General features: G+C 41.4%; 1 protein-coding gene across 1 annotated transcript in view; it reads left to right on the top strand.

The window, feature by feature from the left end:
• The window catches only part of LOC308132332 (protein kinase C-binding protein NELL1-like), a 446,993-nt gene that overhangs the window by 386,639 nt on the left and 41,389 nt on the right, over positions 1 to 18,965 (top strand). Inside the window, 1 exon segment of the mRNA XM_080499395.1 lies at positions 5,605 to 5,700. Within this exon segment, the coding sequence (XP_080355521.1) occupies positions 5,605 to 5,700 (96 nt within the window).

Below are 18,965 nucleotides of genomic sequence, written 5' to 3'. Positions count from 1 at the left end.
AAAGCAGATGGTTAAAACAATATGTTTGGATTCAAACAGATGAACTCCAAAAACTAGTTTTTGATCCAACATTTTGACTGTTATGTGTATTTGTGCTTTTTAATTAGCAGCTGTATTAATTAAAATGTCCTATTATTTAATTAGATCTTTGCCAAAGGTTTGCATTTAATGCCTTGTGTTTATGCAAGAATTCCACTGCCCCCCCCCCCAGACACACACACACACATCTTCCGAAGTCATTAGTTGGACAGACAGACGGCATTATGCTGATGGTGGAGAAATGATAATTAGAGCTGGAGATGGATTGAGTCAATATAAGTGTAATTAATTTTTAAGTGTGAGGTTTATTAGTACAAAGGCAATCAGGCTCCTAATGAGGGCCTGATAGAACTTCTTAAAGAGTGGAAGCAGTCAGATTAATAGGTCTAATAGCTTCTGGCACGGGACTCTGCTTATATTTATTAGACTGCATTTGTTTGTATATTTTGCCCTTCTTTCTTTCTTTCTTTCTTTCTTTCTTTGTTTCTTCAAACACCGGACTGATAATTAATGTGGACAAATGTTCTTTGGATTCATAAACTAAACAGGGACTAGCTGCTGCGTGTGGATTTCACGCAGAGATGTTACGCTCGCCCTCCCTACTACAAGACTATGAATAGATCTTTCAACCCATTAAGGCTCATCTTTTAAATCACGTCATTAATTCTGCTTAGAAATACTAAAGTAATTTCTCTTTAATGAACTTGCACAATTAAGTCTGCCCTCTTTTTTTGGGGTTTAATCCCACCCTCGCTTTAAGCACTGATGAAACGACTCTCTCTCACTGTCTCGCCTCAGCACTTCCTCTTCCTCCTGTACATTTCTTAACCTGCTCTGCTCAGCCTGCCTTTTCTCTTTTTGCCTGCTTTGTCACAACTATTTATTTGTGTGGCCTTTTACCAAAACGTTGCGAGACACCATGGTTTTAGGTAGCGAGCCGTCCAGCCGTCATTCTGAAAGTCAATATTTGGAAAAGACGGCTGAAAAAATAGCAGACGTGTTGCTCAAAGCCGTTTGAAATATGTGTGTAATGGCCATCACCAGTGGCAGATGTTGCTCTGGGCGAAATGGGCCCAGGGCGTAAACTCGACAGAGGCACACCGTGGTCGGGCTCAGATACGGTCTTGTGACTCCGCCCCCTGTCTGCGCAGACAGCCGTCAGCTCCTGCAGTTAAAACCAATTCCAGTTCATCCAGGACAGAAAACCAGTCAAGTCCACTGTAGGCCACCACAATGTGACAGTTTTGCCTAAATTCATAATTTTTTGCCAACATATTGCAAATTATTGGCTCGAGTACATAACTTGCCACTGACTTCTGGTTTGTATTACTAATTTTTCATTTCCAAAATGTTGACATGTTTGGATAACATACATCATTCATGCTCTTCATTGAAGAATAACATTTTCTTTGCTGGGAAAATGCTGATTTTGATTTAAGTATTGACAATCATGCTTGTTCCATCACCAGTTTAATTATGTGTGACTGTGACATTCTAAAGTCTTGGGGCTGAGCTATAGGAGGCCTGCAGATAAGATCGAATATTCAATTAAAAACTAATAAGAGGAGAATAGAAACTATTTCAGAGTCTCCTGGTGCTCAGTTTAAAGGTGCAGGGAGAAGCAATGTGAAACTACAGGGGGCATACATTAAAGTGAGGTGGGGGTCAGGCAGAAGCTGATAAGAAAAAAGACAACCTTTTTCAAATAAGAAAGGATATAGGATGCATCAGCAAAAATGTCATGGAGAAAAGAAATATATTACTGTTAAGAAGCAAAATCAACATATCACAATGTAGTATTTCATCCTTATTTTTTTCTTTTTAATAAACAGTAGGTAAACATTTGATATATGGATGTGACTTCCAGCATGTTTTAAATTTACAGTCATGCTTTTTACAATATTTTCAGTTAGTTCTTTGACATGTTTCAACTGCTTCCATCTTCATCAGAAATGTGGTGTGGTGGTGGCGTACCTTTTTATCAGAATGGCGTTACTGAGGTGTGATCGACCTGTCACGATGACATTTCTGATGAAGGCGGGGGCACGCCGTCAACACATCAAAGGGATGTTTAAAATACATGTGGAACAAGTGTGGTTTAAAAAGCAAAACAAAATTCATCAATTAGCATCTGGTGTCGCCACTTTTATGATAATTATGATTTTCACATATCATCATGAAACGCATGATAACCACACTGGTAAGCCATAACATTATTACAGTAAATCATTGCGAGGGTGTTATTTTTGCCTCAGTGGAACAAAATGTGCTGCACTGTGCATTCGGCCAGGTTTCTCTCAGATTGCCCTCCGCACCACTTTGAGCTGCAGTCGCAATTTTCTATTGGATCAGACCACACAGGTCATCCTTCACTCCTCATGTGACCCAATGAGCGATGGCCGCCCATGACCCTGTTGCTGGTCCACAGCTATTCTTTCCTTGGACTCTTGATGGATGCTGACCGCCACCGACATTGAACAGCCCACCGGAGCTGCAGTGTGGGAAACGCTCTCGCTCAGGAAATTAGCCATCACAATTCAGTCCTCACCTCATTGACGAGGCATGGCTTGTCTCCGAATGGGAAGGTTGCAGGTTTAACTCCCATCTCTGGCTGCCCACATACTGAAGTGTCCTTGGGCAAGACACTGAACCCCAAACTGCCTGGGTGAAGGCAGTGACAGTGAGTGGTTGGAGGAGCCGATGGCACAGATATACAGCCTCACTTCCCTCAGTCTGCCCCAGAGCAGCTGTGGCTAAGTACGTAGTTCACCACCATCCAGTATGGAGGGAATGAATCATGCAATGTAAAGCATCTTTGAGTTTCCAGAAAAGTGCTGTATAAAATCAATGTTGTTCTATCAGTGTAAGAACTTGTGTTCTTTTTACTTCCTGTCTGCACGTTGAGGCAGCATACTTACCTGCAACACTAGCCAAGATGAAGCAAGCAGAAAATGCGAAGCAAACCAATGCATGCTCGGGTTTTTATTATTTTTCTTTCAACTGCAGAGCAAAATGGAGCTCAGCAGGGTGTCCTTGACACAGAGCTTCAAATCTGCTCCTGATACACAGGTTGGCTTCTTGCACAATCACCGAGTGTCTGAGTGGGCGAGCGGGAGTGTTTGTAGAGTGCTCGCGATTATCATGATAGATGTACATCAAACTGGTCCAAACCAGGAGACCCTCATCTGAGCATGTAATAAACACAAGTTTCACTTTTTGTTAGGCAGTCGTAACACTGCTGCATTTTTCACACCTCCAGTTTTTTCTTTTGAAATAGTTTAATCACCTCACTGCTAGTCTAGAAAAGCACTTTAAAAAGCTGTTTAACTTGTTTTATTACTTTTTTTAAAATTATTATTATTAAAGCAACACATGGTCATTGACAAATCATTCATATGGAAGAGTGGGAAGATTCCAGCTGAAAATGAATGAAAGTCAGTGGACCATGGACAGGTCCCACACAGTGAAATATAATCCCATGCACACTCACAGCTGCCGACAAATTAATATGTCACCTCAAAAGTTTTTCCCCAGGTTTACTGCAAATAGCATACAGACATACATTGCCAATGACTTGAACAACTTGAATTTACATGGATCCCAAACCATTATATTTAAAGTTATTTGGCCCAAATCCATCTTTTCTTTGATTTTCATTCATTTGGATCATAGGAGCTGGATTCAGAATCTGCTGTGTCTGTGTGAGCCGGGCTGGCTCCGCCCACACACGTCCATCTTGGGAAGAGGAGGAAGTACAATTCAACTTTTCAATTCAATTCAACTTGATTTATATGGCACCAAATACTATACAGTCAGGGCAGAGCTGCCTCATTATGTGAGGAGTCAAAGGAAAGGCCTAGCTTGATTGGGATTGGCTAAACCCTAGATGACACTATATAGGGTTTGATTTCTGATTGGCTCATTGGAGCAACACACTTTTTAAAAACTGAAACAAGCCAAGGAGAGAGAGGACACACTTTCTTTGTATATACAGGGCCTGTATGAAACAGCATCATTCACTATGGGCAAATTCGGAATTGTGACTACTTAAAAAAAATTACACTTAATACTTTATTTGTCTGGTTTGAATTTCGACTTACTAATTAGCCTCACAAGCATGTTGAGAAGTTGTGCACTGGAAAAACTTCACTCAGAAAGTCTCATATCGAGGAATCAATGTGGGATCTTATTGCTGTGAGACTAGAAAGTGTGTGACCTTTATTAACATATTAATATATGAATTGGAATATTTCATTGATGCCACTGGCTTTTGATGTGATATGATTAAATTTTTCCATATTTAGAATGTCAAAGCCATTAGCTGACCGGATATTCACTCAACACTGATGGATTATTACTTTATAGTTTTCTATCATAACAATGTTATCAGGAGAATTTTCAAGTAAACAACCTCAGGAATACAGAAAAAATGTAAGACAATTTTATTTTACATTATTCTTGCAAGAGACAAAGTAACAGTAACAAACTTGACATGATTGTCCAGGAGTTTGTCTAATTCTGAAGGCAGACTGCAGATTGTTTTTAAATAGTTTTGAGTCTGAATTGAAGGACATCAAAAGTAGCACAGAGGTTCCAACAGTACTGACACAGGTCATCCTTGAACACAGACCGCAAAATTACAGATCATTCTTTATGGGACAAAATAAGATTTCTCTAACACTTGTATAAGTTTAAAAAAAAAAACATGGGAAATGGCGTTTGCATTTGGTAGCTTTAGTCTGAGTTGAGTATCCCGAGGGAAACACATGGCTCTTTAGCTGCGCGTTGTTCCACTCCCTTCACCAGATAATCACTCACTTGGTTTGGTTTTTGATGTGAAAGACAAGTAGAGTATTTCTTCTTTTTCAGAGCTTTCAGCTTTGACGAAAATGGAAGCGGCTGCTGGAAGCAACACTGATGTGAAATCTGAGGCGTATAGTGAATATCTCCTGATATCAAAGCATTACAAATATCATTTTTAATTTCTTAAACGAAAGATGGATAAGAGATATTAAAAGCCACTTAAATCAATAATATTTTATTCTCACAGCTCAAGAATCAACTCTAGAAAGAAAGATTGTTACTCCAGCGTTACAGTGATCTAAAAATTCTTTAAAGAGATTTTTGAGCAGATTTTTTTCTTTGCATACGCACACATACACACACACACACACACACACACACACACACACACACACACACACACACACACACACACACACACACACACACACACACACACACACACACACACACACACACACACACACACACACACACACACACACCAGCAACAACAATAACATAAAAACGCCATTTACAAGCCTGAGTGAATGGTAACAAAACATCAGTGCTCGCTCCAGAATTGTGACTCTTTTAAAGAAAAATCCTCGGGGGAATCACTTTGCACCTCGTACTGCTTTCATAAAATCTTAGACAAGATGGATTCAATGCTTTTTAACTGCTGCTGCCAAGGCGGGATATCCAAGACATAAAGAACCAACCCAACTAATATGTTCCTCTTTCCTTTTTCTTTTCTTTGTTTCTTCTTCTTCTTCTTTCCAGCCTTCTGTGAGGAGGGATGTCGGAGTGGAGGGACCTGTGTGTCGCCCAACACCTGCGTCTGTCCCTCGGGATTCACGGGACGCCACTGTGAGACAGGTAAGAACCAGAGCACCTCTGGCCTGTCAGGTTCATTCAGCTCAGGCAATGTATTGGTACAGGATCATCTCACAGAGACCCATTCAAGTCGGGGCGTCCTTTGCGAGAGTTCTCTCTTTACATGTGTAAGTTCTCTCTACAGAAAACATGCATTCAAGGATATTTGATTAACTTACCCCTGATTTAGCTTTGGTCCCATTTATAAGACAATCATTTTTGCGTTTTCTTTTCAGAAAAGTTTGGCGTTCACATGGCAACTTTTGAAAATGATGTCCGTATAAATGGCTGTGGCTCCGTTGTTAGAGCGGTCGACTCTTAATTGGAAGAGTCAACGGTTTGACTCTTCCAATTAAGTCAGCTGGTTTGATTCTTCACCTGTCCACATGTTGCAGTGTCCTTAAACGAGACACTGAACCTCAGATTGGTCCCAATGGATGGATTGAGTGCCCTGCCTGGCAGCCACCTCCACTGGTGTGTGAATGAATGTGATGAATAGAGTGTAGTGCTTTGGGACTGCTGAAAAAGTGCCATATAAGTGAAATCCATTCATCATTTTACATCAAAACGGCAGAAATATTTACATGTATAGAGCTACAATTCATTCCAAGAACCCCCCCCAATTCTTTATTATGCTAATGGTTTTTTTGGTGGGGTTTTTTGTCTTTTTGTTTAAATTTCCTTTTTTTTGGAGATACATTTTACATTTACTTGTTTGGTTAATGTTCCATTTTCTTAAAAAAAAAAAAGAAACGGTGAAAATTATGTAGTTAGCATCTCAGGACATGAGTAGGCTGTTGGTTGTTGGTTTTTTTTGTTGGTTTTTTTAATTAAACCACACACACATGCAGATAGAATAATGTGCTTGAAATATTAACAATGGCGAGTACATAGACACTTGTATGGATAGATGGGTTGTTTTCTAAGGTAGAGCATACCTTCACCTACGCCACATTTGTTTGTGGAACTGAGTGAGCATTGCTCGCAATAGCCTGACGGGAAGCAACCTCACTGCAAAACACTGAGCGAGAGACTGAGATAAACCACTACCCGAGTTAATCCATTCGCATCGGTGTTTCTGGATTCTTGCTCAGCTGAGATATTAGTTTATGAGCTCCAGAGCGGAGTTAGCAGCGGAGTTAGCGGCATGCTAGCAGGCGGCTAATGGAAGCTTCCTTGCTGCAGTCCTGAATTATGGCTTCCCAGCTCCAGTGTATTCCAGAGGAATTATCTTCCCTCTCCAGGAATTTTCAGATGGTAAAATCGAATTGATTGGTCCGTGGATGATGACAAATCATCCCTGAAGATTTAATGCAAATTGGGTCAATAGTTCTTGCAAAAGGTGGGTGAAATACACACACGCAAACCAATAAATACACACAGACAAAAACATAACCTTCGCCCCAACTTTTGATGGCAAAGGAAGAAATGGCCACACACTCATGTGGAAGACAATCTACAAATAAGATACATAAAATAACACATACTTTACACTTTGCATGTTTGCCATCATATATATGGAATATCATGCATGATTGGCGCTAAATACCGGGAGGGGTTGATGCTAGTAGATTAAAGTAAGTGTTTTTACTGTATTTGAGAAGGATGTGTAGATCGACTGCACTTTCAACAGCGAAGCTGCTGTTATTGCAGTGAAAGACATTTTCTCAGCTGGCATGCCACAACTTTCATTCACTCTCTATATTATAACACATTTCCTGTGTTGTAGCTTAAATTTGACTTTGTGAACGATCAGCTTGTCGATTGTTTTGTTGTTCCGCCAGATTAATCCACTGCAATGCTCCAATGTGTTTGAATTCCTTCAGCATCATGTCCACATTTCTGTGCTTGTGAGGGCTCAGTGCTCCAGTCAATTTCTGTGTTTGCTTGTGAGAAAAAGCAAACAGAAACAACACCGTTTGTGGCAGATTGTGTTCGTCTAAACAGAACCTAAAGCACGCAAAAGGCTCATTTGAGTACTTCTGTTTGAATTGAATTGAATTGAATTGAATTTATTGTCATTGTAACAGGTACAACGAAATTGCATAGAAAGTTTGGGGGAAAGAAGGACAACATGAGGTGAGGAGGAGGGAAAAAAGACAGAACCTCAGGCACATTGAAGCATCAACACAGATTACAACATATCTCGAGACAAGGCACGTAGGGAAGGGGAAGGGTAGTTTTGCAGCCCACTGCTAGGAGGAGGTGTCTTGGCGCACATGATGCTACTCATTCTTGGTAAATCACCCATATAAGTGACGGGACAGAAGATGAATAGAAAAAACATCAGATAAATAGTCTTTAGATTGATGTGAATGCTTCATTATATCTCTCAAGTTAACTTCCTGTTTTTAAAGCATTGTGTTGAAATTGGCCAGATCCTTGTTGGTTTGCGGCAGAGTAAGGGTTGCCTTGTGACTCCTGGCTCACCGACTCCCTCCTCACTGGCTGGTGCTGAGGTGGTGGTCTGGATGTTGCACCACTAGACCGCAAGGCTGGTCCTCTCCTGGCATTGAGGTACTGGAGAGCCAGTTTGGCTGCTGAGAGTCCACCTGTGGGTTTGTGCGCCTTCACCCAGGTCGCGAAGAACCTGTTCCAGGATGATGATCTCCCCAACTCCCTCCTTGGTGTGCTGTTCCGGACGAATCCAGCGTCGGTAGAGTCCCTTCAGGTGATGGTAGATCTCCGTGGGGTTCTCTAATCCTGGCACCAGCGTTCCCTGAAACTGCAGCCAATAGGTCTCTGGTGAGATGTCGAACTTCACCAGCAATGCTGCCTTCAAGTCTCTGTGGCAGTGGGCCCTCTCCTCATCCATCACTGTGTAGGCCTTCAATGCCTTCCCTAACAGAAACGGAACAAGCCGGCATGCTCACTCACTCTCTGGCCACTTCCAGGTTTTGACAATGCATTCAAAACACAGAAGATAGTTCTCAATGTCCTCCTCTGTGTTATAATATGGTATTTTGGGGTCACTGTAGTACCTATGGTCAGATATTTGTTCCTCAAGTCTGCTGCTGGTATCTTGTGCAGAAAAGTAGGATGCTGCTGCTGACTGTTGCCAATGACTTGGCAGTGGTGGGGACAGGTCAGGCCTGGGACTGCTGGCTGTTGCTGCAGAGGTGTCACAGGTGATGTTTGGGCTGCTGACACAGTGGAATGTGAAGGTGGTTGGTTGGTCACTGGAAGCCCAGCTCTTATGTTGCGCAGCTCTCTCAACAGTCCTTCTTCTCTCCTGGTTTGTGCTTCTAGGAAACCTCCCATCAGAGTCATCAGCTCAGGCTCTAGCTGACTCACTGAGGTGATGGCTAATCCAGCTCCGCTTTGTCCAGCATCGTCTCGCTGCTCCCCCTTCTGAGACGGGAGTCCAGTGCACTGTCTTGGTGGATGCACAATTTTCTTTTGACTTGCCATATCCCACTTTTGACACCAACTGTTAACATAGTTGGCCAGGCCTGCACACCTGACTGCTCTGTGTTTCACCGCAAATTGCTCAAACCAGCTGATTGCAGAGCTGAGATCAGGTTGTGTTTTTTTTCCTCTCTTGTTGTAAATACGTTTTTTTCCCCACTATAAATACTGAGCACCAGCACTGTTTTTTGGACAAATAAATAACACGTTGACTTGCCATATGGATTGTGATGGTTATTATTTTGAGGTGGACTGGAACCCCACTACAACTATCTTACGATGATCTTCTTTTCCTTCATCTCTTCCACTGTCTACCCATCTGTTTCCTCCACATCATTCCACATTCCATTCTTCCCAATTTCCCTCTGCTGATCAGTTGTCCTCGTGTTTTTTGTTTCTTTTCATCAATTCCATGCTCATTGTTTATTTCACCTTCATCTTCTTTCTTCTTCTATCATCTCAGTGCATTTCTGCTGCTTTGTACGACGTGAACAACCACTTCTTATAGCGCACAACATTCATAGGTCAGCTATTTACAGCATGTTGCCATGGTTTTCCCCACTTTTCCAGATAAATGTTGACAGATAAATCATTTCAGACCTGTCAGAGCTAATAGTGTCTTAACATGTGAGGTGAAGAAAATATCACAGGGGTGTTTGTTTGTTCCTCAGCCTCAACAGGTCTGCTTTGTGTGTACATAATGTTAAAAACATACTATTCAGATACACGCAGACAAAAACATAAACTTCGCCCCAACCTTATATTGGCGAAGGTAATCACAAATCGCTTCCTTTTCAAAGTGAATGGCCAGAAATCATGAATTCAATGGTTACTAATAAATGTACTGAACAAAAATATAAATGCCAACACTTTTGTTTTCGCTCCCGTTTTTCATGAGCTGAACTCAAAGATCTAAACATTTTCTATATACACAGGTGTGGCAGATCAAGATGCTGATAAGACAGCATGGATATTGACCAGGTGGGCTTTAAGGTGACCACGATAAAAGACACTCTGAAATGTGCAGTTGGATCACACAGCACAATGTCACAGATGTTGAACATTTTGAAGGAGCGTTCAATCGGCATGCTGACTGCAGGAATGTCCACCAGAGCTGCTGCCCGTGAATTTGAATGTTCATTTCTCTACCATAAGTCGTCTCCAAAGGCGTTTCAGAGAATTTGGCAGTACATCCTCACAACCACAGACCAGGTGTGACCACACCAGTCCAGGACCTCCACATCCAGCATGTCCACCTCCATGATGGTCTGAGACCAGCTACCTGGACAGCTGCTGCAACAATCGCTTTGCATAACCAAAGAATTTCTGCACAAACTGTCAGAAACCGTCTCAGGGAAGCTCGTCGTCCTCATCGGGTCTCCGCCTGACTGTAGCTCCTCGTCCTCATCGGGGTCTCCGCCTGACTGTAGCTCCTCGTCCTCATCAGGGTCTCCACCTGACTGTAGCTCCTCGTCCTCATCAGGGTCTCCGCCTGACTGTAGCTCCTCGTCCTCATCGGGGTCTCCACCTGACTGTAGCTCCTCGTCCTCATCAGGGTCTCCGCCTGACTGTAGCTCCTCGTCATAACCAAATTGAGTGGGCAAATGCTCACATTGGATGGCGTCTGGCACGTTGGAGAGGTGTTCTCTTCATGGCAGTTTACTCGTGTAATCATTGACAATAGTACACGTTGAAATGTCAAATCGACAGGATTGTAGCTGTCAGTTTGTTTTATTTTGTTATTTTCTGTTTAATGAATCATTAACATCTTGATGTTGTTTGACCTTGCAGATACCTTACTCACCAAGGTACTTACTGTATTATTAAACAAATAGGAACCGATTCTTGATAGTTGCCTTTGTTTTTCTTTTCTTTTTTCATTTTGAAACCCGTTGTTTTTCAGCTGCAGTAGTTTTTCTTCCTGGCTTTTGAAACGCATCCCAACAATGTGCAGTTTGAGCTTATAGTATGTGTTTAGAAGATGGTACATGGGTGAAACATTTAGATTAAATATTTCCATATTGCTGAAGTACTGCCAGGGTTTGTGCAGTTTTCCTTGAAATTTGCTGTCGGCGACTTGCGTGAGTTGTGGAGGTTGTTTTTTTTTGTGCTCTGCGCTGTGTGACATGTTCTCTGTGTCTGTCGCTGTATTCCACCCTCAATCTGTCTTTCCATCTGTTGAGCTCCCTCCCAATCTGTGTCTGTCTCACATGTACATCTGTCTCCATGTTCTGATTCCACTTCAATCTCCGCACTTCAATCTCCGCGCGCGTGTGTGTATATATATATATATATATATATATATATACATATATATATATATATATATATATATATATATATATATATATATATATATATATATATATATATATATATATACACACACACACACACCTTTAACAGCACCTTTAACTTCCCTCCTCTGGAGTATGTACAGTATCTCAGCGAGAGTTTGAAATTTGAAATCACCGAAATACAAAGTCGAACTGAGCAGCCAATCTTATTTCTGATCTTTTCATCTTTCCCAATGTTGATCCGTTCCTCAGGGTTACCTTTTCTCTCTCCAGTGAGTTTGCATAGCCACCGTAGATCCACTGTTGGATTTTTCTGTGATTTATTTTATGAAAGACTTTACTCAAAAGGACTCAGAAAAAGCCACAGCTGCACCAGGAATGAACCTCCAAATCAAATAGATCACACTTGTTTGTCACATCAGCTGCACTGTACAGTGTCTCCCTAGGTTAGAATGGACAGGCTACTTTAGTTTGACTGGTCAGGATGTCTTGCAAGACCTGTGGATCATGAGCCACATGCAGCCTCTTTGCCTGTCAATGTGTGACTCTTTGATCCATTTACTGACAGCACTGAGTGCCAGTCTTTCAATTATAAAGAGGTCTTGTGTGAAACTCATAATTCAGATTATTTTAAGACGTACACAAATGCATCGATTCGTGGCAGCGCACAGCACCGTGTACCGCAATATCTCTCACTGTCGTTGTCGCACAGTATAAGCCTGCCTGACAGGATAGCGACGATGGGAGAATAATAAAGGAACGATAACAGAAGATGATCAATTAATAGAAATACATAACTATGAGGTATAACTACGCTAAAGTCAGAAATATAGTAACATCCATTATCCTCCGCGCCGTCCTCTGACTGTTATTACGCTCCACAGATGGCGTGACACTATTGCTACATTTGTTTGGCAGGCCGGGCTAGTTAGAGCATACAATGGCAAGTAAACAAGTACTCTGGTTCATACTGACAACAAATGTAATCTTCCCAGAAATCTGTTTTGTTTTTTTTGTTTGCTTTTTTATAATGGCTATAACTACTGACAATGTAGAATTGAGGACGTGCTCATGCTCATTCCTGTTAGGTTGCAGTGTAACTCTACAACACATTCACTCTCATTTATATTTAGCCTTTGAAGTATCAGTTAAACTTGAATCTCCATCAGATACACAGGATGCACATCCATTACAGAGCTTTTCAAAGTCTGTCAGTGTAAGTACAGTACATGTGTTGAATGAGGACCCCTTTCAACAGTCCCTCATCTCTCCTTCAATGCCTAGACAGTATAGTGTGACATACCATTAGTCAGGAGAATGCCTGCATTTTCATTATGGACAATGCATGTTTTCACCCATAAATCATTGTTTTTTCTGTGCTCCAAGGTCAGCTAAAGAAACACTTGAAACATTCTGCCGTGCACTGATACATATGCAGTGAGGTGGATTCATATTTTTTATCAAGCTGCTCATTCAAATAAGGATTCTTATTGTGCATCAATGACGTGGCTTTATTTGCAGTCTCTGGACAGTGAGCTGCAGGGCAACGAGACAACACGAAGCAATTAAGTATGACCTTTTGGTGATTTTAGAAATTACATTTACATGGGATCTAAGTTAGACATCGATCCCTTTTTAAAACTGCATTGTACCTCCTAAGCAGCATCAATGTACTTTACATTAACGGTCCCCAAACCCTGGGCCACGGACTGGTACTGGTCCGTGGGACATTTGTTAACGGGTCGCACAGGAAGAATAAATAACTTACATTATTTCCGTTTTATTGATTATCCGAGCCTGAACAATCTTTTATTTTGAAAAATGACCGAATTCTCTGCGTTACGTTCAAATCAAGTTACTGTTATTGGAGTGGGAAAATTACTCACTCTACCTACTGATCTACAGTTTCTAATGTGATTGAATATAAATGCTGATTTCACAAGCAGACGATATACGATCAATAAGTCTTTTTTTTTTTACAAATTATTTATTTATTTATTTATTTGGTCAGTACCCATTCTGCTCAAAAGGAGTGGGCTGAAGCAACAAGCTTAATTGTTATATTTCATATCTAAGAAGTTATTGATTATCCTGATTTTTTTTCAAATACGTCTCACAAAAAAATATTTTTTTGTATTTTCTCGTCAAACTGCTTGTCTTTGGAAACATGATGGTGAATAACTGGGTGTTTGATACGTTTTCATCAAGTTGAAATGTATTTTAACCGTCACTCATAAACCACACAAACTGAAATAGGAATATTACCTCTTTTACCAATGTGCTAGTGCCATGATTGAGAGTCATTTAAATGCTGATTCCACAAGAGGCTCGTATAAAAGCACAATCTGCAGCATATTTCAAAAAATGCATTAAACAAAAGAAAAATGTTAACCAATTTGTGTTTTGTCCTTGACTATTTTTTTAAACTTCTCCTGTGTCAAATAAATAGACATGTTTTGCATTTTCACCTGAATCCCCCCCCCCCCTCCCCTTTTTAAAAAAATGTAAACTGGGATAAATATTTTTCCTCAAACTTCATCCAATAAAAATGATTTATCTTGGCGGGTTGTTTTCTTCTACACCACCAGCAGCACTCGCTTCAGAAATCACCTCTGAAGATCTTATCATTTGAATTGCAGAGTTAAAAAAAGGGATATGATAATGATGAATATTTCATATCGGATTCTGAAATTCAAAATTGTTTCAAAGTTTAAAGAAAATAGTGAGTTTTATTGAAAAACCATTGCATAAGAGTCTCAAAAGTCAATTCTGGGATGTTTGTAAATGTTGCTTTTGAGAGAGAGAGAGAAGCCTGAAAATACAAGAAAATATGGAATATGGCATCATTTCATGCATCCATGCATCCATCCAGCCATCCATCCATCCATCCATCCATCCATCCATCCATCCATCCATATCTTAAAAGAAATTGACCTAGAAAATGCTTTAGAGGTTAGAGAAGCAAACTTGGGATTGGACATTTGCAGGTTTGAATCCCACTGCTCAGAGCAAGTTGAGTTAAGGTTGATTATAAAAGTGATTAGTTGAATATAGAGAAGGAATTGCTTTTCTATCTGTTGATTCATCAGTTCATTTCCCTCAACTACCCACACTTGTTTAAAGGCCCAAATGTCTTCCAAGACTTCCAGCTGACTTGATTCAGGCCTCGTTTACGCAACGCTTTTCTGAAACGCTGCTACTGCACATACTCAGTAGGATATTCGATGCAAAGTTTGCCTCCAGAGAGTCACGACTCCCAGTCCATATTCTCCTGAGACTGAGTATTTTTATTTTGAGAGTCAGTGTAATAACAATCCACTGTGATCATCTGTCCACTAGAATGTCCGTGTACAAACATTGTTTATGGTTTAAACATAAACATGGTCTTATTGTTCTCTGTATGCATGTGTGTGGTTTCATTACTACAATAACCAACAGCACCGACTCATGACCTCCGTTTTCAAAACGTAGACTGATTTCTCCAAGCCCTTTCATGAGGCCCTTTGTTTCTTGGATCCTTGCCCACAGAAAGGGAAAGGATCTTTTGTCATTTTCAGGAGTTGTTAGTATCAGTAAAGAACTACACTGTGTCCCTTGATCTGTGATTGTTTATCATTTGCAGCCACTAAAAAAAACTGCTCCTTTAATCCACCACTCTGTACATTTCAGCCACACTCACTCGGGCTGTCAGGCGGCTACAAACAAGCGGTGGTTGTCATTCCGGTTGTATCACTCTAAAATGCCCCATGTGACATTTTCCATGACGTTGTTTCAGTAGGCAAGTCTGGTTTGGATGAGTATAATTATATAAAACTCAGCAAGCCAAAGGATTCTCCATAGAGCTTTGGGATTATTTTAACTACGTGTGGATTAATTCTCAGTTCCCTCAGCAAGCTGAAACTCACAGCTCTCCACAATTTGAGCTGTCACAAAGTCTTCATTTCCCATCGGGGGGAAAAAAAATCATGAAAAAAAAAAATCCACAGACAGCGCTCAAGTGAAGTCTTGCGAAAAAGTACTAAGTGCTCTCGTTTGCATGGTAATGGAAGGAAATATGAAATGCTGTTTGGCTTCCGCTGCATGTCGTGGCTGTAACAAAGATTGATGGAGTATATTTGTGTGTATAGTCTCGCATGTTATACCTCGTACAAGGTCATCTGTCCACTTCGTTTCCAGAGACAAAGACAATGGAAACTCTTCACTCTCGCGAATCAGACGTAGTAGCTCACAAACAGCTTTGTGAAACTAGCAAGCATTAGGAATTATTGATTATGTGTAAATTAAATGAGTCCTTATTATGTTGCAATAAAGAAAAGCAACAACAACAACAACAACAATAACAACAAACTGTTCTACAAGGCAGATGATGGATTGGGCTTTAAACAGCATATGCTGGCTGTGAAAAGAGATTCAGTCCTGCTGGAATGAGGTATTCCTGTGTTTACACTTGCTGCTGTGAATCAGGCTGGATTTTAGCTAGATACTTACAAAAATATCTTAAGACGCCTGGAGTAATACAGGATGATGTAATTATAAATAAGCCCCAAGGCTGGGAAAAGAAAAGCTGATATTATAGCTTCTGACAACTTCAGCTGCATATTTATGAAAGTGACTGAGGTCATGGCCCCAAGAGGAGAAATATCATTTGTCAAATGATCTCAGCTTTTTTTGTAGTGTCTTCTTTTTCATGTATAATTTTACTATGTCTGTTGTGAATTGGTATCGAGTGACTGTATCGCTATTCCAATAAACTCATGCGGTATTTGGCTTTCGTACGTAGTACCGACATCAGACATCATTCATTGTACATGGCGTCGACGGCACAATGTCTTTTAAACCCAAGGTTGGCAGAGATCCAGCATCCAGCATCTCGCTCTAATCCTGAGTGTCACGGAAGTCATCAACACTGATGTGTGTGTGTGTGTGTGTGTGTGTGTGTGTGTGTGTGTGTGTGTGTGTGTGTGTGTGTGTGTGTGTGTGTGTGTGTGTGTGTGTGTGTGTGTGTGTGTGTGTGTGTGTGTTGGTGATTGTACTTGTAAAGAGTTGATGTGACTGATCATGTAAAGCCCATTGAGATTGATGAAACGATGAAATGTGCTAAATAACTGACAGCCAACTCCTAAAATGTATCTCGGCCCTCATACTTTTGGTAAAGTTCAAGGTGATACAGTACAATGAGTTATAATGATATTTTCCTCGTACATTACAGGATCCTCGTCAAGCTGCAGATACTACCATACACACACTTTAGAATAATACATTATGAATCCACTTACACATTCTGAAAAACAGTGGCCAAGCTCCATAAACACTGTGTGGCATGCAACCCGGAAGCACATTATATTATTATATACATTATGTATTATGCTATACAAACAACCTTTTTCTGTCTGTACTTAGGAAAGTGATGAATCACTCTTATAGAATATAGACTGATTACTGTAGGTACTATGCAGTTATATGTTATGTCAATGTCGCGCTGTACTGTATTGCACACTTTCTACACTATTCATTTTGTTTTTTACCCTGCAATGTGAAGTGGGTCAAAGTTTGTACTTTTTTTGTTTAGTTTTAGTTTTTTATTAAGAATACAGTTACAATGGTGACCTGGTGAAAAATGCAAGCCTTTTACAGGTGAGTGGGAAGAGGTTATAGGAAACCATTTTGAAAGGATTATTTACGTTATAGAAACGATTGTGAAATGAGACAATATGCAAAGCACAACACATAAAACATATTATAAGTAATAACTCATTTGTAATAATGATTTTGTCTTGCACAAGATACACTATACTATATTGGTTTATCCAGTTTTTCCTTCAGCAAATGTCTGCAACAGAATCTCAATATGTGTCTGCAAAGTGGGGCAGCACATAAATACCTACATAGTAGCAGAGATGTCTTTCTTTGCGCTTCCCTGCCATGCAGACAGAATCAGTCGGGATCTGCTGTGCAGTCTTTCTTTATTTGGAGCAGTTGAACTATCTCCCACTCAGTGCATGTGTGAAACAACAGCAGCTGCTGCTTCGATTTGTCTTTTTCACTTCTACTTGACGTTCTTGCCCTCATGTGTGCACCTGCGTACCTAAAAGTAGACACTTATTTAATTTTTGATTAAAAGAAATACCTCAAACGTGCCTTCAAACATTTTAGTGGGATGTTCTGGCTAAATATATGTTGTATGGCTTCCTGAATTTTTTCCCCAGAATATTTGGGTTTTTTGGCAGCTCCAAAAAATGTGGTGTTGATCCTTAACAAAATGTTCACATCTCCAATATTATAGAAATCTAAAAAACAAAATAAAAAAATTTAAATGGCTCAAAAAGTGATTCATTTTCTGATTCATCCAGGATTACCCCTTTAAAAGAGACGTTGTACTGCAGACCAGCCTCAGCCTGTTCCTGCTCCTCCATGTCCAGTACTGAAGGGCCTGTTCCTGTTCCTCCATGTCCAGTACTGAAGGACCTGTTCCTCCATGTCCAGTACTGAAGGGCCTGTTCCTGTTCCTCCATGTCCAGTACTGAAGGGCCTGTTCCTGTTCCTCCATGTCCAGTACTGAAGGGCCTGTTCCTCCTCCTCCATGTCCAGTACTGAAGGGCCTGTTCCACCATGTCCACTACTGAAGGGCCTGTTCCTCCATGTCCAGTACTGAAGGGCCTGTTCCACCATGTCCAGTACTGAAGGGCCTGTTCCTCCATGTCCAGTACTGAAGGGCCTGTTCCTCCATGTCCAGTACTGAAGGGCCTGTTCCACCATGTCCAGTACTGAAGGGCCTGTTCCTGCTCCTCCATGTCCACTAGTGAAGGGCCTGTTCCTCCATGTCCAGTACTGAAGGGCCTGTTCCACCATGTCCAGTACTGAAGGGCCTGTTCCTGCTCCTCCATGTCCACTAGTGAAGGGCCTGTTCCTCCATGTCCAGTACTGAAGGGCCTGTTCCTCCATGTCCAGTACTGAAGGGCCTGTTCCTGTTCCTCCATGTCCAGTACTGAAGGGCCTGTTCCTGCTCCTCCATGTCCAGTACTGAAGGGCCTGTTCCACCATGTCCAGTACTGAAGGGCCTGTTCCTGCTCCTCCATGTCCAGTTCTGAAGGGCCTGTTCCTGTTCCTCCATGTCCAGTACTGAAGGGCCTGTTCGTGCTCCTCCATGTCCAGTACTGAAGGGCCTGTTCCTGCTCCTCCATGTCCAGTACTGAAGGGCCTGTTCCTGTTCCTCCATGTCCAGTACTGAAGGGCCTGTTCCTCCATGTCCAGTACTGAAGGGCCTGTTCCTGCTCCTCCATGTCCAGTACTGAAGGGCCTGTTCCTCCATGTCCAGTACTGAAGGGCCTGTTCCTCCATGTCCAGTACTGAAGGGCCTGTTCCTCCATGTCCAGTACTGAAGGGCCTGTTCCTGTTCCTCCATGTCCAGTACTGAAGGGCCTGTTCCTGCTCCTCCATGTCCAGTACTGAAGGGCCTGTTCCACCATGTCCAGTACTGAAGGGCCTGTTCGTGCTCCTCCATGTCCAGTACTGAAGGGCCTGTTCCTGCTCCTCCATGTCCAGTACTGAAGGGCCTGTTCCTGT

Source organism: Blennius ocellaris (genome assembly GCF_963422515.1).
Source record: "Blennius ocellaris genome assembly, chromosome: 1".
NCBI classification, from domain to species: domain Eukaryota; kingdom Metazoa; phylum Chordata; class Actinopteri; order Blenniiformes; family Blenniidae; genus Blennius; species Blennius ocellaris.
The sequence above is the reverse complement of the archived record's forward strand: the minus strand, read 5'-3'. Positions and strand labels throughout refer to the sequence as shown.